This window comes from Xiphophorus hellerii, chromosome 7, assembly GCF_003331165.1.
Source record: "Xiphophorus hellerii strain 12219 chromosome 7, Xiphophorus_hellerii-4.1, whole genome shotgun sequence".
NCBI lineage: Eukaryota > Metazoa > Chordata > Actinopteri > Cyprinodontiformes > Poeciliidae > Xiphophorus > Xiphophorus hellerii.
In genome coordinates, this window is record NC_045678.1 from 25,713,097 (window position 1) to 25,734,215 (window position 21,119).

The following is a 21,119-nucleotide window of genomic DNA, read 5'->3' on the forward strand; positions in this document are numbered from 1 at the left end:
AGGGAGAGTTGTCAAAATTTGGAAATGTTCAACATATGATTGCAAGAATGTTAGGGTTGTGTAGTTAAAGTTTTCCGTTAGTAATTACTTCAAATTAACTTATTTGGACTACAATCCTGTCAAGGTGTCCATGCTTTATGTTAAATTATTCTGTATATGTACATCTGTAGCTACGGTAAACTTATTGTCAGTAAATTGGTTTTTATAGAGTTAAGAATAAATCATACATTTTCTATAATTTGCTTGTACTTGTGGGGTTTGTAATCGAAAGAAACAAAACAGTGGCTGGTGAAATGTCTGAGTGGCCAGTAAACATTTTTCTCTACCAGCTACTGTGGCTGGTGGAGAACATTTTTAATTTCGACCCCTGAATAAAAGTAGTCGTTCTCACAGTGTAAATATTGAGTTGCAGTGCCATCTAGTGGTAGCAAGACCAACATGCAACATGAATCAGATTAGCGACATAAAACAGTTGGTACAAAACAGATTTGTTAAATCATTACAGTTACACATTTTTGTGTTTTATCTTTAAAGTCATTACTTGTTTATTTATATACACGCAGTTTTGCTTGGAATTGGAAGCACCTTACTCAATTTAAAGTCGATATAAAGTTGGCTGGAGGTCAAAATTGTAAAAATTGCAATTTAAACCAAAATTAGAAAACCAATATTTTTCAAAATCACTAAGCAAAAATAAATATTTTCATATTTTTCAGAAACAGAGGAACCAATACTATCTGACAACTCTCCAATCTCAAAATGTGAAAAAAGTTAAGCAATTCATTTCAGATTTGGCTTGGTGGTTAAAGTCAAGACATTTTTTAAAGATGTGCACAACCCCATAAAACGAGGGTACACCTACATGGTCAACTGGTAAAAAAGCATGAAGAGGAACTGCTTTCAAATGTAACAAGTGTGAAGCACGGTGGTGGTTGCATCATGAAAGAATGAGCGACAGTCATTTTCTCCTGTAACAAGGTTTTACTGAATCATGATCCAATAATACTGAACAGAAGGTCTGTAGCATTTGAGATGTCGCGAGTTGTTTTTCCAGTTTTGTACGTCTGCTACTACTTTTCAGTTAGAAACACCAAAGATCTGTAGCAACTGTACTATATGTAGTTTCAAAAAATATATATACTTTATATGATTCGACTTTATATCTACAGCCATAACCATTTGCTACGACATTTCTTAGATAACACAAAGTTTGAAAATTTGCTGAGTATAAATTATCTACACCTGCTAGAGTAAAACAATATAAAACATTTGTCTGTTTTACCATCTGGATAATTACTATACATCACTGGAGTGAGTTACTAAAGTAAAAAAAGAAAAAAAAGAGTCCGTGTCAATACTTTGCAGGGTGTAGTGGTACATGTATCTGAAATACACTAGCATATGGAAGGATCATTCAGTTTCAGGTGACCTCCGCTTTCAGGTAGAAACAGGTGCAGCCATTTGTTTTTATTGCTTTAAACGCAAAAACAGAAAGTCAGGAAATTTGGCTAGCATCTAAAGCAAGCCATGCCGAAACCAATGGAAGAATGGCTAAACACAAAACTGCTTTGTTTTGGTATAAAGCAGACATCCTGTTTTGTGTACTGCAGCAGTGAGAAGTAAGTGTTGGAAATATGGCAAGTCATATGGTCATAATTGTGCATTTACTTTGTGGGCCAATAAACCTCTTTTATGTCAAGAAATGTAATTTATAATAGGCAAGGAGGACCTAAAAAGTGGTAAGGGAGGTTCATTTCTGATTAAAAGACAAAATGGCTTGCCATATATTAATGACCCAGCCACTTATTTGCTTTTGCACAAATAAGTCTTCAGAAAGATTTGTTGGATATTTGTAAAAACAGAGATACTCATCAGGGTTCCTACACAACATCATATAAAAAAAAACACTTCTGTACTTTTCCAGGCTTTAATTTCTTAAAGGAATTTTTAGCAGAAAACATGTACTTTTGGGGGTTTAATATTATATTTATTGTTAAACTCAATAAGCAACTTAAACTAAAGTTGGCCATTAAGTCAGCAGTGAGGTAAAGGGCTAAATCACTATTGTTTGTTGGATTAATCTTATTCACCACCCAGAAAGATTAGACCTTAAAAAGCAGAATAGGATTCTTTTATAGTAAACAGATATTCTCTAAAGTGTCATTATGTTTATTGTTTTTGTAAATATTCATAAAGTAACAGCTTTAGTGCCATCTTTGGCATCTAAATGTTATGAGAGCTATTTAACGAGCCACAAGGTCATTTTAAAACCCTTATCGGCAAAAGAGAGCAACAAAATTACCCCAATTTGACCTTTTAAGTTATTGTGTATTTATTAGTGGGTTCTCAGGAAGCAAAATGGCCAATGAGTTTGAAAAAACACTCAAGTTGTGATGCATAAAATCTAAATCCTTAGATAATAAAAAGGAATTTATTATTGGAAAAATGGTTTAATCCATACTTACCTAGACAAAAAAAAAAGATGATAGCAAATTTTACGCTTTCCGAGACGAGGTACGAACCCTGTTAGTTTATTAGATTTTAACTTAAGGCATGACCTTTTAGCATTTAATTCAAACTGAATTTTTAAAGAAAGTGTATCTTTGTATTTTAGAAATTTACCAGTACACAAATGATGCCTTGTTGCTAATCTATAGTTATTTTTTCTCTCTTTGTTTGCAAGATAGTTGTTTACCATTTCTAAGAAGCGAAAATATAATTTTTTTTGCAGTCCAACCAAAAACCAAAGAGCTCTGATTTATGTACCGCTACACCCCAAAACCTTGTGTCTCCAACGGTCTAACTTTCGCTGTTTACAAAATCAGCCTTAAGAAATTTCACACTTTGTTCCTCCTTAGCAGACTACTTCAGCTTTTGTGGATTTAAACGGCGTCAGACAGAAACATATTTGAACTGCGGCATTTCCAGCATTCTTAGATCACACGTGTCGAATACATTCATTTTACATAAGGCATGAGAGAAGCTACAACATGTTAAGACAGAGGTCAAGTCCACGCAGTCCCGTCGTCACAGCTTGTCAACAGCTTTCGCTTTTGGCATTTCGATGCCCGATTTAGAAGCTAAAATAAGCGTGCCTGATGTATGAAAAATGTGAAAATTGTGGATTAAAAAGAAGGGGAAGAAACTTTAATTCAAAACAATAAAATAAAACTTAATATTAGTGGTTATGATGAAGCTTACTAAACTGGATTCAAAAAAATTATGCAGGGCTATTTTCTATGCCACTGAAACAACCTGGAATGGGCATTTTAAAACAAAAATGTAACAGTAAAACATATTTATAAAACCAACTTTCTCTGAAAAGTCCAGTGTTGCAAAGAAAATCCAGTGAAGCTTTAGTATCCAGTGCTACAGAAACTCAAAAGTGGACTTTCGAGGTTCAGCTTGTCGTCCTGGAGCAGCTCAGAGATCCAGCGGTACCAAATGCCACGGCTACAATGAAAACTTTAAGTATCTAACACTTTGTGTCTCTTTTGTTTTCAGGTTATAGCTCCACCTTCACAAACACAACTTGAAGATACTGACGTCGTTAGAGGAGATCTGATCAGCTTGGATGGATTCAGTTAAGCGGCAGGCAGATCAACCCCCTCCTAAAAAAACAAAATAATCACATGCGGTTGAGATGATAATGCTGCATGTTTGTAAAAAATAGAATTCATCCTATGGTGAAAGTGATTGTAGTTCATGTGAAACATGTTGCTTTGAAGCTGCCACAGTTTGTGGGGAAACGGTCTGGAAGAGGAGTGACTTCATCAGAGTTCGGTGGTCAGGAGGCCTCTGGGTTTGGCTCCGTCCTCCATGACGGGCGGCTGAATGTCGGCGCTGTAGGGAAACGCGGCCGGTTATATGACTACCTCACATATGTAGGAGCAACTTCATCGATAAACAAGACAACTTGCTTCACTACATTTGGGTGTCAGAATAAAATGGATCATAATGACTTTTCAAATTTCTTTTAAATTCTGCCTGGAGATTTAGATTTTATCTCATGATCAAGATTATTCCATAAACTTACACCTTTATTTTAAAAATGTATTTTCCTTCTCAACATCAACATTCAAACAGAATGGATACTTTTAGAGAAATAAAAGGATTTTATTTTAAATTTTACATTATGAGAGTTTAAAGGCACCTAAATATATATTTAGTAAACTTTTTATATTTCCTGTTTTCTGCAATTTCAAAGCTCAGAATTGCAGCTCACAACCACATAGCTTTGAAATTACATTTCAGTTTTTGTACTCAGGATTTAAAAAGTAAATAAATGTACCTTGAAGAGAGAGCGTTGTGTGGGTGAGCAAGGTGAGCAGGGGCTGATGGGAGAACTGCTCCCCCATCAGCAGGGGGGAGGAGAGGAACCACCTTAGACGACGTCTCCATGTCAATCAGCCCGTTTGTAAAGAGGCCAGCAGGCTGCTTTAGAAAAGAAGCATGGAGGTGAGTTCTTAAAACAAAGCTTACGAAATCGGTTTCATGATTTTCAATCCCAGATTAACTTCATTTGACTCACAGCTGATGCAGGAATTATCCAGCGAGGTGTGATGAGAGGTTTGGGATGCTGCAGAGGTGGCAACTGGAACACAACAAAAAGACTCATGTTACGTCTCTAATACAGAAATAAATAGACAATTTGTCATTTAGTAACAAGCCTTTGGCCTGACACTTGTGTTGGGCTCTAGTTTTTAAGCAGACATGGCCAGGTAGAAGATATAACTATAATTCATTTTGTGCAGGTGACCTCATAAAGAAATAAAAATGTCTGTTTCATGTACCATGAATGAAAGAGAAAAAAAAGCATCGAAACTCACTAGAGGAGTCGGATCAGTGAAGTCGATCAGGTTCTCAGAGAGAACACCAACGTTCTGAATATCAAATTCCTCTGCTTTAACCTGAATGGAAATAAAAAGTTGTCACCACAACAAAAAAATCCAACAGAACTAAGACTGGCTTCAGATTGGCTCTATGATCCAATCAGCACCAGAACCTGGACTAAAACAAGCAGTGATGGACACAGTGAACCTATTCCAAGCTATTGAAAATTATTTCAAATGAAACTCAGTTTCTGACTTTACTATTTTGTTTTATATTTTTATTTTATTATTTTGGAATCTGCATATTTCTAGACTCTCCCAGCAGATTCACAGTTCCCATTTTAAATGAGGCCGAGTTACCTTTGGTGCCAAGCCTTCACTGACGGCAGGAATCTGGGGAACAGAAGAGTTTGAGTCCTCCGCCAACCTCTCTGCACTGAAGTGGAACAAAAGCGTACAAAAGCACTAAGGATTTCACACAACGGTTAAGAAAGAAAATAAATAATCAAAATTGCAATCAGATGAACATCTTAATAATACAGTGGTAAATTAAAACACTTCCACTGCAGTTTAAATTGCACCAATGAACCTGGAGTCGTTAACAGTTTGTGAATTTTTTTTATCAAAAGTGCATCCGTGTCTAATTTTTGGTGTGGCTATGCCAGCAATTTCCAGGCAGAAACCAGGTCATGTGACTCACCTATGGCACACATACAGGCACTACACAAACAAACCAGCAGATGTCAGCGCAGACTACAAAGAAGATTATGGATCACTGAGTTAAGGCTGTGATGTTTGGCTTTCCTTGCCAAACATAAAAAAACTTTCCTTTTTCTTTTTGTTTCAACCAGAAATAATTTTTCCTACACTTCAACTATCTTCAGCCAATCCCAGGCATGCTTTCAATTATTTATAAAGATGTTTTTAAATAAGTTATTTAGGTTCAGTGAACTGAGTTTCCATGCATTTTTCAGGTCCTTTTCCCAGAGTTCCCAGTATTTACTACAAAGGCAATAAAGAAGTCCCATTGAATACAATGTAAATATAAAAATATTTTTATTAAGTATGAAACACAAACCCCAGGATGGATAGATAAAAACAGATGATGGAAGGAAAAAATGAATAGAAAACAGATAACAGATGGTCAAAATGGATGGATGGATGGATAAATTGATGTTGGCCTGTCACAATAAATTGTACCATAAGTTATTGTGATCAATGCGATCAATAATATTGTTGCTTTGTGACGATTTTCAAGTAATATATTGACAATGGTGTAATAATGCCAATTCACCCTCTCAAAGCCTAATCAACTTTAATTTTTTAAATAAAACTACGAATTGGACCTGGGAGACATTTTAAATATCTAAAATAAAACACAACCAAAAACAAATAAAAAGGAAATAAAATCCACACACAACCGAAACCATAAATAAAATGAAGTATGAAGACTCTGTAAACAAAATTGCTCTTCAAAAAATATTAATCAGAATGAAAATAATCAAACTCATTTTAACTTATGTGATTAATTTATTAATTCCTTATTGAGAAAGGCTAAGTTGATTAATTAAAACAAATGATAGCGATAAATACATAGACAACTAATCTGAAAGAAAAAAAATCACCAATAAATAAAAACTCAAACCTCTTCCTGGTTGTAAACACACACATACCTGGCAGCTGCAGAGGAGACTAGTGAGGCCGGCCTCAGCAGGTCCCAGGAGTCTTGGGGGTCTGGTCGGCTGCTAACAGAAAGAGACGAATTACTGCCCATTGGGCCCGTACGAACCTTCAACCTGGCAAACACACAGCACACACGGTTGTAGCAGCAAGCAGCCATGTGTTACGCACACCTAGTCTCATTTACAGAAACAAAACAAACCATGTTTCTTAAAGGAAGGGATGAAACTGATCCTTCTGCAGTGAGAAATTCTCAATTTAACATTGTAAAAACATAAAAAAAGTTTATGAAACATCTAAGATAGTTTAAACACAAAACCATTTACAGTCATTTATGTCCACTATTTATATATCCTAAAAATGTTTGCAAACGTACAGAATGAGCACAACTTTTGTTCATTAATTGGACTGATTTTATGACACACACTTTCCTCCCTATAATGTTAATAACAATCATGTAGAGTTTGCTTTATATCCAGTTTGTTTATTTCAAAACGCACAACATTCAGTTACTCCCTTTTGAAAAAGCTCCTTAAAAAGTAACAAAGGAGAAACCTTGTTAATGTCCTTAGTGCAAATGAGAAGTTCTGTTATTAGTTTGAACTGAAAGTGACATAATGCTTTGAGCTTTGCTGGGAATATTCATGAATATTTAGGAGGTTAATCTGTTCTAGAAGCCAGAGTGTTGAGATCGGCTGAGAATGCAGAGAATGACTCAGTTCAAGACTCAGTAGAAGGAAAGATGAGATATTTCGACAGAAATTTTGAGGGTTTAAGTTGTGTACATTTTCAAGTTAATATGCTGTACTGTCAGTTTTATTTAAAGTATGTCATTTTTGGGCAATATTTGTGACATTGAAGTCATATTTAACCAATGTAAAAACAAATTTCTAGGAAAAACATTTATCCTAAAAGAAAACACTAAACCAAGAGTGGAAATGCATTTTATTCCACATTTATCTGTACACCTAGAAGGTGTAAAATTAGCACTTTTCTAGATTTCTGCTTACACATCCTAAATAAATAAAGCATAATACTACATCAGTTTTCTATTATATCTTTAAAGAATCCTCATGTTTTCCATGAGATAATTTTTATTATCTAATGTTTTTATTAAACACATACCTTGCAGAGGTTTCCTGTAAGTTACAGTTCTTGTCACCAGCCATCATGATAAGTTCCTCCTGATGCCCCTGCACAGAAAACATAGATGTGCACCAGTAAATGCAAATGAAGTAAGATTAAATTTATCATTATCTATTATTTTTCACATCAAACAGAGTATTGATGCTGCTGGGTTAGTTGAGTTAGTAACGTCTGGTTCTCACCTTCAGAGCAGCAGCTTCAGCTTGAGCTTTCAGGATGTTGCTCTTGAGATCATCCGGGGTGCGCAGCGGAGTGACAACTGGACTACTTCCTGCACTGTTCAGAACGCATTTCTCTGTGAGCTTCACCACGTCGTCCTGAAATTGGGATCAGAGCATTTACAAAAAAAGACAACACGCAAACAAAATGGCTCAGCGCTAGCAGAAATGGATGCTCACCTGGTTGTTCATGGCCACATTAATGTTGACATTATTTCTTGGGGTAGCAGGAAGTGGGCTGCTCTCCAACTCCAGCTGCTTCAAACGAGCTGCTGCTTCTGAAAAGTTAATAACTCACATAAATAAACCCAACTCAATTTTATCAATGCTCTATGAAAATGCTCTATTTTACATGACTGTGTGCTAAATGGGAATATATACTTTATCTATTCCAGGGTATCTGCAGCTTTTAGAAAGTCAAGTTGAAGACTTTTTCAAAGCCACCTTTAATAAAATGTAAAACTGAAAAACTCTAAATATCAAAGTTGGATATAATCATCAGTGCAAAAAAAAGCTAGTTAACTAGCAAGAGTACATTAGCAGCACAAAAAGGTAGCATGTTATTAATTAACGGTAGACTCGACCACCTTGAGTCACAGCATGCAATGACGTCTGACAGAAAAGTCCCACAAGAAAAAAGGTTAAGTAGTTCTGCCACAACAAAAGACCTGTGAGTAATGTATTTAAGACCAACTCACATTTTTTAAAAATTAATTTAAGGCACTACAAGGCCTTAGTTTTAGACACATAAATTTCAGATTTTTTAAGGATAACCTGTATTAACTTTTTGACCATTTGCTTTGTGCATTGTGTTTTTTCATATGGCCTTTTTCTTGCTGATGTGAAATTTCTATTTTCTGCACATTAATGGACTAAAGTATTCTAAGTAAAGGCAAACCAACAGTAAAAGATATTTCAATAAAACTAAAAATATTTGTTCATAGGTCTTGATAGATTTATGGGTAAAACTGCAAAAGCTTTTAAATAAATTCAGCTTAAATATTTGGAGCATTTCTAGTGCCTTCTTAAATTATTACTTTTGTTATTAAGAGTCCAATGTAAAAATGCATTTTCTCACCAATCCAGTTGGGAGTATGGCTTTTCCAACCTTACCAGCAAGACTGAGTGAATCTTCTGCAGGTACGCTGGCAGCGGCGTAAGCAGCACAAGGTCCAACCTCTTCTGCAGCTGTGATGGGAGGAACTACGGAAGCCCTGAGGACGTCGTCAATGCACGTCTCCATCAGGTCAGCAACTGCGGGCAAGCTGCAGGTACAAGGACCGGGACATAGCTAAAAGGATCTGCCATAAAAGCACTAAATTTAGCAATAGATTACCAAAAAATACAAGTTATTTTTTTAAACAAAAATACCCAGGATCACAAAGCTTACCTCTGTTATCCACAATGAACTCAGCATTGATGGTAAAACAGCTCCATTTATCAGAAGACAACAGAATGTGAAAAGGACTCCAACATCCCCAAAAACCAAACTCCAGCAACAAAAGTGGATATAATACACATAACCCGCTGAAAAACCATTTAATGAAGCCAACCTGCTGTGTGAACACAGACATTCAAGGCAAGCAATAACTTCTATGGGGGAACAAAAAAACAAAGCAATATTTTCAGAATTATCAGAGCTTTAAGCAAAACATTTGATACACAGACTTTGTTACAAAAGCTCCAGCAGAGACCTGGTATCTACCTCATATTTCTGTTGCCTGGAGATGAAACTTAACTCAAACTGTGATGCATATTGCTGTCCACTGCCCAGAGTAGATGGGAATTAAAGGATAAATATTCCCAAAGACAGAAAATCCAAGTAGAAAACTGTAAACAGCGAGGAAAACATTGTAAGTTATGAAGCGAATCAGAGGGCCTTGCACCCACCCCTTGAACATTTTCTCTTGTAAGAAAACAACAACTAAAGGTGGTTTACTGGGACATTATGAAGAGGTAAAATGATGCATAGTTTTAAAAGTAATTTCACCAGTAAAAAACTGAATGTGGTCGGCGTTTGTTTCCCTGAAATTTTACTGTGATGCGTTTAAATAAGATTCAGTTCAACAAAACCACCTATAGAGCTTTAGATCAGCTCAAATCCTGCAAAAACAGCATCATTATTTTCAAGAAGTTACACAAGCATCTGTTTCCATACATTAGTTTATTTTTTGAAATTATTTCAAAGCATTTTAGACAAATACATAATTTGGTTGCAGTCATGTAAACATGTTCCTAATGACTAATATTGTTAAATCACCTTCATTATTTGCTTTGTGCAACAAAGAATCAGCCTACTAGACTAGCCATACTAAACATTACAATAAATTTGAATTCCTTCCATGAAACCTTTCAGTGTAAGTACTATTGATGTTATTATTACAAATAGCATAATTGTAGGATTTACTTATGATTCAGCATAATAAATATTTATTTAATTGTGGCAGAAGTTGGATGAGACGGAGCCTACACAAAAAAAACAAACAAAAAAAAAGATCTGACACTGGAGACAGAGACAAGAAGCCAGCTTCAAGCAGGAGATAAAAAAATCTTCCTGCATTTCTGTCAGTGAGGATACAGACCTGATTGGGAATTTTTGGAATGTACCTCCAACAGAGGGAATGTGGTTCTGTTCTGTGGCTTCAGTGTGTTCACGCTTTAATGCCCTCTTATCCGACTCCCTTTTACAATAAACAAATGCGTGAAATGTTAGAACAGATTACAAATTTTAAAAAATTAAGACAAAAAAACAAAAGACTAAAATAAAAAGCAAATCAAACTACTGTAGCTCAGAGAGAGTTTGTAAAACAGTTGGGACCATCTGATTCTTGTTTCCTCAGAGTTGAGAATGAAATGAAATTCCTGCACGTCACACTGATACCTGATGATAATTTCTTCATTAGGTGGGGAGGAGAGGTCAAGGAAGCACGTTAGGAAAGAGAAAAGTGGTGAGAAATGGGACATAAAAAGGACCTCATGCAAGACTCTGGGAAAAGTCAGCGTTTTACCCCAATTAGTCTTACAAGCAGTCTCACTCAAGAGGCTCCTTCATAAATACCAGCAACTTTGAAAAGAGAGTCACTTCGGTGCAGAGCCTCTCATCATTTAGTAGGTAACAAAGTCATCAGAACACAAAGTGAGAGGATTCTCAGTTGGGCTTTGATGAGACGGAGGCAGGAAGGATGGATGGATGTGTGGATGGGAGGATGAACGGAGGGAGATGGAGACCTGATGAAACATGTAGAAAGAAGAGGTGAAGGACAAGGGAACATACCGGAGATGGGAATAAAAATAAAAACAGGAAGTGAATGTGCTCTTAGGTTAGTGACACAGGAAAAATCAGGAAGCAGGAAAAATGGGAATGTAAACCTGAAAAGTATTTGGTGAAATCATTTCTTCTCAATTCAACATAAAAACGCTCCAGTACATGGGTATGAAACTATAATAATGGGTGGGGTTAAGATAATTATAGGTGTATTGCGTAAATTGCGTATCTTTTCAAGTTAATGATTTTCTCTCAGATATTTTTTAAAGTTTATCCAGCTTGTTTGGCAATTTGTAACATTGAAATCATATGCAGTCAATGTGAATGCATACATTTCTTGGAAAACACTAATTTCTCCCAAAAGAAAAATTTCTCTATGTATCCACACACATCTAGATAATACATCAGATAATTGCTGTAAAGCGGAATTTCTGTGATGCATAAATGTGCAAACTCTTGTAGTCAATTAAGTATCTCGGCAAAGGAACCTGTTGGATCAAGACAAACATGCAGCTTCAGATTTTCTTCTTCACTGCTTCATTTAAAACATCTTCTGAATATTAGAAATAAAATAATTCTGTTTTTTTTCTTCAAAGGCAGGTTTTACAGGAAAGAAAGGTCAGGAACCTCTCCTATAGTGAATGGTTTATGGGAGTATGCTGCACGTCTGGGAAGATTGGGTTTAATATGTTCAAATCAAACAAAAATCTGAAGTTTTATTCATTGCAGCACTAAGAGTTTAGACGAAAACATTCAGCTTAAAATTATCCTGGTCGATAATCGTTCAATGACTTCATAATTTTATATCCATCTCTTAAAGCCGAGAGATAAATTTGAATCAATTTGGCTGTTATTTGTACCTAAGAGGTGTATTATTTTGTTTATATGCCAACTCTGTGAACTCTGACTTTATGAAATTGTTTAGTTTTGGGATTTTGCTATGCGAGTATTAGATGTTTTAGGGTTGTTTTTAGAACTAATCTAACAGGAGGAATTGGTTAAAACCTTTATCAGACCTTAGTCTGATTTGTCTTGATTTTAAAGGACAGGCTAATTAGCTTTTTGTGTATGCTGAGATATTTATGCAAAAGCATACAACTTTAAGAGTCAAACAGGAATGAGCAAAATCATAAAGAAGACAGATCGCTTCATGAAACAAAAGTGACGAAATCTGGTTGATATTTTAATCAGTGAAGTTTGGTTTTTATTAAAGCAGGTTTGATTTATTTACATATCTGAAAAGCAAAAAAGGACACACCTACCAACTGATTTTGCATAAGTAGAAGTGTCAGGGTCTGTGTCAGCATAAACTGTAATAGGATTATAATCTCATCAAGAGTGGCTGCTCATGTTATAAGAGCAGTTACAGGCTGCGGCACTGCGTACAAAAATCAGCGACATCAAGCAAGAGAAAAAAAACATAAGGAAAAGTAAAACAGATTAGAGAGTAATATTAGTAATTTAACATTGTCACACTGATAGCCTCCTGCTTACTTAAACTGTTTTAGTTGTGGTATCTTTTGGTTAATTTAACTGTAATGCTGAGCTCATCCTGTTATTTAGACAGAGAACACTGGGACCTTTAGATCTTCTGTCTGTGCTTGTAAAGCCTTGACAGTTCTGCCTTGTGAAGACAGCAACATGTTTGCTACTTGTGTGATTTTATTTTTGGCACCATGTAAGAATCTTTTTGAACTTTCTTAAATTCAGTAATATGAAATTGTATCAAGTATAAGGTTTTGTGTATATAAGTCTGTCAAAGGAAACCATTTTAGTTTGTTTCTCTTAATATTTTGTTCCTGTGATGTATAGTTAAAATATTTTCAAGAGAGGTGTTTTAGTGAAGTTTGATTTGGAGAAGGCAGACAGGATGCACAGATGACCAGAAAAAAAAGAAGCTACCATCTAGAAGATACCAAAGCTGGAAACAGAACAGATAAAAAGAAGCTGAAATCAAATTCCATCCCTGATTCAAGCCACCAAAAACATGATCCCAGCAGAGGCTCCCAAAATCATCACAACTACCTCCACCAATCAGATTGGCACTTCATGCTGATTCAAAAGTGGGCAAACAGCAGATCACCATGAACTGCAGGAAAACATTAATCCAAAGCCAAAAATCAGGATGCCTGCAGCTGCGCTGCGACTGATTGGTTAAAGCCAGAGCCGAGTTTCAGAGTTTGGTTGTACCTACCAGCCTGTAGCCAGATCAGGACAATTTATCCTCAGTACATGTTAATACTGGAACACACAGGGGGACAATGTGGGTTTATGACAAATAAAGTTACTTATATGCATATGCACAGGATTCTTATTATCACAAACTCATACAAGTCTATAAATCCTTAATTACAGGGTTTGGAAATTTTTCCCCACAGTAAAATTCAAGCACTTCTCAAGCTTGAATTCAAGCACTTCTCAAGGCAAGTTTACAAACTTTTCCAGAATCTCACTTTGGAGATTCAAAAAAAAAAGAAACAAAAATGAAATGAAGACAGTTTCACATCACTATGATTTATTACTGTTATTAATAATATTTTGTAAAAGTATCCTACATTCTACAGCACGAACAAGCTAAAGAAAAATAAATTTTTTTCTGATTTAAATTCTGACAGCAAGAAAAAAATTTGTACAAGTCCTTTTCAAAAATCTGGTTTTAACTGTAAATAAATTCCTAATTTAGGCTTTTAATTAAATAATAAATTACATCTATTGAAAAATTGCGCACTTTGAATATCAAGCACTTACAAGGACTTTATAAAGAAATCAAGCACTTTCCAAACCTTGAAAACACCTTTTTGAAATTCAGGCATTTTCAAGGATTTCAAGCACTCGTGGATCCTGTCACCAAAACCTGTGATAAAATAAGCGCATCTATATTTGAAAGTAAGATTTAAAAAGTCCGACAGTGTGGATATTTAGATGAAAATGTGATATATTAAAATATACAGCATATACATTTAAACTTGTTTTACAAACACATTTGAATTTCAACAAGAGATCAGCCTGAATGCTATATTAAGCAACTACCGTCCAGTGAAAATCTTTATGCAATGACTCAATATGCATCTTATGTTCTGCTCACTTGCAACACTTTTGAAACTTGAATATTTCACAGTGTGGTCAAGTAGCTAAAAAGTTACACAATTATTCCTTTTTTCTCTGGATTTGGTCTTTCTTCTTCCATCCTTTCACTGCTCCCAACAAGACAGGGTCAGCGGATAAGCCATGCTAAGCCACTCACAGGGCATTACACCATGAAAAACACACCTAGCTATCTGCCCAATTCTATCAGCTCTCAGCAGGGAGCAGCCTGCCTGACCCAGCCACTCCTAATCTGACTTTGTTTTCATCATCATTAGTGAGGAATAAAGCCACAGCCACTTATAAAAAATCCCATGTTTGTTGTATTTTCTTATACGGGTAAAATAATTACAAGTTGATTTCAAAGACTCAATGGATTCTGAAGATACTAACCCTCGTTTTTCTCCACCGGGACTTCTGGGTAAAGCTTCGATTTCCATTGGCCCACAGGTTGACGCTGCTACCGGGCTCACCACAGGCATGCCAGACCAGGCGCCTCTGCTAGAAGAAACCTGAAAATAAAATAAATACAAAATGATTAAAAAACATCAACAGGACCACACTTTGATCTAAATTGATCTAAATAAATGAAAACAGCTCAAAAAAAAAAAAAAAAAAACGTACCCTGACAAACACAGAGGAACATTTAAGTTTTGAATGTTAACTTTGTTTTCAGTGGGTTAACGTAGAATTCAACATTTTGCTCCACATTCCTGATAGAAACATACTTGAGTTGCTCACCTTATTGTCTTTGTTGGAGCTCACACCATTACCTGAAGAAAGAACACTGAGAAAAGAGACAAAATAGACTTCAATAAATGACAAACAGAAAAGCTGACTTTAATTTCAGTCAAACAGTCACTTACTCTGAAATATACTATATTGCATTAACTAGGTCTCCTGAGAGCATTTCTTCATATTACAATATTCATTTGCAATCTGTTATAACAATTTGTTATTTTACAACTGAACTGATGAAAACTGAAAAAAACAAACAAAAAAAAACACTTAAAGCCAAACCTTTATGATTTTAGCAACCTGTGGGGAACTATGAAAATGTATAACAGCAGAGTGGATACAACAAATCTCTCTAAAACAAATAATAGAACAAAAATTATATTTATACTTACTCCTGGGGGTTGAAATGTCCTGTAAAATATAAACAGTTCATTGTGAGATACAATGCTTTTCCCCCAAAGCATTCAAAGATTCAAAAAAAAGGAAACATGAATTCTCAACTCTGGACATTTCCTTTTCTCACAAAATAATTTAAGCAATTTCATTCAGGTGAAAGTAAAATTGTCCATAGTTGTTGAGAACTATGTAAGAAAAACTAGTCAGTCGTTACATACGTTTACTCTCACTTTCTGCCGCCAAGAAGTGTCCCATGTCATGTAATGGGCAATGTGATTTTAAATCAAAGAGATTGTGGCTCTATATGACTCAAGCCTGTGCGCCGCATAAAAAAGTGGTGGCACACAGGCTAATTTCCCGTCACTCTTTGAAGTTAAAAGGATAAGAGAACATTCTGCTCAATCAAGTCACAGTGGTTACAAGTAAATATTTTGCAAGACTTTATCGTGTATACAGTCAGAGCAATAATTAAATGTTTCAAAACAACTGCAGCTTTAATAAACGAGACTGCATGAGGAGCCTTATGGTCTAAAAGTCTCCGTAATAATTTATTAAAAGGTTTTTGTTCATGTCTTTGCAAGGGGTGCCGATAATTGTAGAGAAGGCTGCATTGATTGTGTTCACCAATGATGGCAAAGAACTCTCTGAAACACTTTTTGATCTTTTTGTTCTTAGATTATTTCTTTGTCTTCCATCTTGCCTTTACAGTAAAAAAAGAAATGTTTGGAAAGACTGAGACTAAGGGCTTTTTAAAGCCATTTGCTCAACTGTTAGACTGTTTTTATAGAATTCCAATGCTACAAAGTACTCTAAAAGAAAACAATAATTAGATAGAGCAGATTAAACTCAAAGTTACCTTCAGTTTATGATATCCTCAAATACAGTGTTAGTTTATTTCAGATCGATAAGCCTTAGTTTACATCACCTCTGTTTTGCAAGGTTCTTCTGGAGTATCGCCGACTGGGTCTCCTCTCAAACGAGGTTGACCGCCTTGTTTTACTGGCCTTGGTTGTCTGATACTCTGTCTTTCCACTGGTCAGAAAAATAAAGCAGAAAAACTTTATTTTTATCTTCACAGTTCCTAACAAACTCCAAATCTACAGTGAATTTCACTTTTACTACAATAACTATCAGAGCAATGACCCCTGCTGAACTCTGTAACCATCCAGGCGATAACCTCTTTCTAACAACAAAACCCTGCAACCCCTGTGTTAAATCAACACCACCACTAATGCTTATCTTACTGGATACCTTTTAAACACACAGAGGGGAGCAAGCTGACTTCTGCAGTATGTTGACACCGTGTACTAATTTTGGTATGTATGGATACAAAATGGAATATTTTGCACACTGAAAGTGAGTTTTTAATTTTCCAAATTCTTCACTGGATACACAAAGGTCTGGAAAGCAAACTATTACCTTTTTCTTTCAAGAGTACCTGAAGTTTTTAGTAGTGACGACATCACTGCTAAAATTCAAACTTCAGTGCTTTTTTCCCTTGGTATTCTTGGTGCATTTGTTACCTGTATCTGAAGCGGGACCCCATCCGTATGAATCCAGAGCGCGCAGAGTTTTTCTGTACTGGCCCTCTGAGTCTGAAGAACGCATGATGTTCCACTGCACACTTCCACAGATGCTTACAGGCTTTGGGGTGGTCCATCCTGAAGACAAAGGTGTGCTCCTGCTCTTTACCCTAAAGGGGGATTTATGGTAAAATAAAAAGTTTTTAGAGAAATAACACTCCATAAAAACATTTTCTTGATTCAAATGCTGCTGCTCAAGTGCAAATAAAAATTAAAAGTAGACATCTCTGTTCCCAGTTGGAGTTCCTCTCCAGAGGTTGCATGAGTCTTACTGTTTCATACATTCCTAACAGAGTTGTTTAGCCTCAGAATGCAGGATTTCTGGTGATTTCTGGAATTTATAAAACTGGAATGGGAAGTAGATCTTTCAGTTTACAGGATCCTCTCCTGTGGAAGCAGCTCACAGTTGTAGTCGGCGAGGCAGACACTGTCTACTTTTAAGACCAGGCTTAAACTTTCTTTTTTTCAGTAGCTTAGGTTATCTTGACCTATCTCTGAGAAAAACTTGTCTGTTTGTCTTCCAGCAAGCTAAGCCTATAACTTCACAGACATTATCTCCTACTTTCTATTTATGCATGATTTCAGTCCAATCCATCCATATAATCTAATGTCTACTTTCACTTTATTATTTTACTATATTACATAAACATAGTATTAAATATATAGGTATATAGTATAAGATTATGTTTTTTATGTAAGTTATTGATATATAGTCACCTGTATTTTAATATAATGGGTATATTGACTGTATATTGAATATTTTAATGAAAACAACAATGCTTTTATTTAAGCACAGCTAATACTCCTTTATTTCTTTGTATGTCACTTAAAAGTAAGGCAAACTTTTTTTTTTGTCCTCCCCCTACTTTGCAGAAGTAACTGGCACACTACTTGCTTTCGGTACGAACCTGCTGAACAATGGGTTAGGGCTAACAATGAGCTGGGATTCAGCCTCACTCAAACAGAAATCACAAGATTTATTTCAGAGTTAGAATGCTGACTCACCATGTAAAGACATCTTAGAAACACAACCAGATAAAACTGATTAAGTAAAAAAAATCAACATACTTATGAATTTACCAACATTCTTGGAAAACAACAAAGTTTGATGAAAATGTTTTAGTTTTTTTATATGTAAAGTTTTGTTAACTTTAGCACTATATAATCTGATTTGGAAAGCAAAACCAAAAATAGGAGTGCCACCCTTCGATATTTCGCTAAAAGGTGAATAGCTGAACTGAGAACAAGGTAGTGTGACAATATTGTTTAATTTGCTCATCAGTCTAACTGCAGAAAGAAGGAGGTTTTCAAGCTGAAATTGAACTTCTGTGTGATGTTTGCGCGTGTGTGTGTGTGACAGAGAACGAGGTGGGGCGACAGTGCATACCAGAAATACCAGAGAGGGCAGGTTTCTTTATTAACCTCACTCAAAGACCCCCTGGACGAACATAAACAGACTCTTTGTCTCTCTTTTACAGTATTATTACAGTAGTTTTTTTCCCCTCCATAACATTGTAACACGTTTTATGGCTCATATATTCCAAAACATATTTACAGAAAAAAAAGCTTCCTTTAAAAGGAAAAAAAAATCTATAAATTAAGATGAACACCATTTGTTTGAAGCACCTGAAATTTGGTACAATTTTAAGATTTATGCAAAATTATGAAACAGTTTCTAGATTATTGTACAAAACAAAAATAAAATTAGGTCAGTTTTGTTCCAGTTGAACGACCAAAATATTTCGTATTTTAAGCGCCCAATAGGTGCAAACATAAAATTGTAAAATATTTTGTTAAAAAGAGATAACCAGGGAAGGTGTTGTTATCAGAAAAAAGGCCTGTGGTCCATCCATAGGTTGGAACCTATGGATGGAGTTTTGTGGAGAAAGTGCTAGACCCTTAAAATTGGTTTCTCTTTCTTCAAAATGATAATTCAGCCTTTGATATGTTTGAAATAGCTAATATCTGTAGGTTTTACAAACTTTCTCTCCAATTGAAGTGGCATCTTAAATGATCAGAAGCTTTTAGCTAGAACAGCGAGTTTTAATCCCATCTGTATCCACCTCTTCTTCTCTCGCCTAAAAAACGAGAAAATAGGTCCTATTGTCGCAATACGCCTTGTGTGACAATAAGTGAATGTTGGTTTGGCACTTGACTAATGTGTAGATAGATGTACATTTCTGTCGTCTAGGTGATAGTGTGAGAGTTTTGGTTCACCTGGTCATCGTCCTCCACCACTACCAGGGTCAGTTTGCTCTTCTTGAAATCCAGACGAGTTATCTTGGGCCTACAACAGGGAAAATACCTAATTATGCTGAATATAATATCAGATTTAGAACTTGTAAGAAAAATGAGCAAAACAAAAAATATATACACTATGTGATAACTAAACATACCAGAAGAAGAGTCCGATCTTAGTTTGACCTTCAAACACCAGAACTCCAGTAGGAGTTAAACCCAGGCTGTACTCATTACCATCCCTTGCCTAAACAGACCATGGATGACTATTAATGTTTCTTCTGCACAACTAATTGCTTAGATATCTATAGTCAAGCCATATATTATTCACCTTGACCATATGCATGTCCACTCCGTACATTTCCAACCACTTTGCTTTATTTAGGTAGTTAATATCAGCCAGTCCTGGCATCTGACCTCTGAAAAGGAAAGCATGAAATTGGATGAGCCACAAAAAAAAAGAAAAAAAAAAACTTACAAAGTGTAAAAGTACAGAATGAGGGAAATTTAATTCTAAAAACAATATTTGTCCTAAACTGTTTACAGATCTCTTTATATTCTAAATTCAGTGTCAGTTAAATGAATACCTGCACTCCCTCCAAGTATTGTAGATTGCAAGCTCCATATCCTCCGTCTGCTCTGGAATGAAGCGAAATTCTGACACCAAGTCCAGATTATGTTCCAGTGGGTCACAGTCACCTAATTCAGCTGAAAAAAAAAAGTAGACAAGCACTTGAGATTTAAGAAGATACAAAGCAAAACAAAGCACACTAATTGACAGGCATATCCAATATACTCATTCAAACTTTTGGCCCTGACTAACACTGAGGAGAAAAAACTGAAAAAAGGTAGAAAAAAGACTGACTGAGGGAAAGAGCGAAAGCAGAGAGGGTGTTGGATTAGGGGGCCTCTGAAAAGGATTGAACACTAATGAGCTGGCACTTAACCCAGAACTAGCTATGTATGTGTAAGCACGTCCATCCAAGAGTTTGCGCACGCAATGCCATTCCATAAATGTCTCCAGTGATTGACTTTTTTTCTTAACGGCATTTGAAATCACTTTTTTAGGTGGAAAAATGAAGGCTGGTTTACTCTTATTAAAGGAATTTTGGAAAAAAAAGGTTGTATTCAAGGAACATTGTCGCTGTTGTACAAACGGTATTATTTGGATCAGGTAAGAACCCTGATGAGACAAAAATTTACTGAAACAACAGCTAAGAAGGGTACAACAGTGCCAAGTTAGCTTTTTTACATTTTAGGTTTCAGCACATTGTGTATTAATAATTATAACAAAGACTAAATTTAACTGGAAGATTTGAATGTTTTCCTAGATATGTAATAAGATGTGCTTGTTTTAATATTAGCTATTCCAGGAGTTCTTCTGACTGAAGTTGGCCTTGAATGGAAAGTAGATACTTTATATGCAAATGTTCCAAGACAAGAGAAACAAGAGATGCCTCTCAAAAAATGCATTAATTCCTAAAGTTTAAAGACTAGAGCAGAGGACTGAAGCCACACGTGGTTCTTTGGACATTCCTCAATGGCTCTTACAAATTTTAGCTAAAAAGGTGAAAACGATAAAGAACTGACTAATATTTTTGAATATAGATATATAAGTATTAACAGTTTTTCTTTTGTTTCATGGAATAATTGCATTGAATTTCCACAAGCAAATCACTAAATATATCAGTAATATTTTTAGATTTACTTTTTCTTATCATATGGTTGAAAATTACTTTCTTTTTTCTTTTTTTCTTACATTATTTTTTGCAAACATATTTTTTTGGAAAAGTTTTATGTTTTTTTTTATTATAAAAAACAAAAAATAGAAAAACAATGTTTCTTTGAAAATGACATCACCTTTCTTAGAGTGGATATTTACTAGGAATTGTCTTTTTCCTACAGGTCAGGTAACATTTTTGGCTCTAAATGAGTTCTA

The 21,119-nt window shown here is 35.4% G+C and overlaps 1 protein-coding gene across 4 annotated transcripts in view; it reads right to left on the reverse strand.

Moving 5' to 3' along the window:
* Positions 1–961: 961 nt before the first annotated feature.
* epb41l5 (erythrocyte membrane protein band 4.1 like 5) overlaps positions 962–21,119 on the reverse strand; it is a 31,515-nt gene continuing 11,357 nt past the window's right edge. Inside the window, exons 8-26 of one of the 4 annotated variants that reach the window (XM_032568148.1) lie at positions 19,768–19,888; positions 19,512–19,599; positions 19,339–19,427; positions 19,160–19,229; positions 16,883–17,052; positions 16,285–16,391; positions 15,356–15,374; positions 14,967–15,012; positions 14,619–14,737; positions 8,990–9,141; positions 8,057–8,154; positions 7,841–7,975; positions 7,638–7,705; positions 6,506–6,628; positions 5,193–5,268; positions 4,830–4,910; positions 4,532–4,594; positions 4,292–4,434; positions 962–3,843 (exon numbers count right to left, since the gene is read on the reverse strand). In XM_032568148.1, coding sequence (XP_032424039.1) covers positions 3,774–3,843; positions 4,292–4,434; positions 4,532–4,594; positions 4,830–4,910; positions 5,193–5,268; positions 6,506–6,628; positions 7,638–7,705; positions 7,841–7,975; positions 8,057–8,154; positions 8,990–9,141; positions 14,619–14,737; positions 14,967–15,012; positions 15,356–15,374; positions 16,285–16,391; positions 16,883–17,052; positions 19,160–19,229; positions 19,339–19,427; positions 19,512–19,599; positions 19,768–19,888 — 1,838 coding nt within the window. In that variant the 3' untranslated portion in view covers positions 962–3,773. Of the gene's footprint in view, positions 3,844–4,291; positions 4,438–4,531; positions 4,595–4,829; positions 4,911–5,192; positions 5,269–6,505; positions 6,629–7,637; positions 7,706–7,840; positions 7,976–8,056; positions 8,155–8,989; positions 9,142–14,618; positions 14,738–14,966; positions 15,013–15,355; positions 15,375–16,284; positions 16,392–16,882; positions 17,053–19,159; positions 19,230–19,338; positions 19,428–19,511; positions 19,600–19,767; positions 19,889–21,119 lie in introns of all 4 variants that reach the window. The other 3 variants (XM_032568145.1, XM_032568147.1, XM_032568146.1) reach the window with 3 other exon arrangements.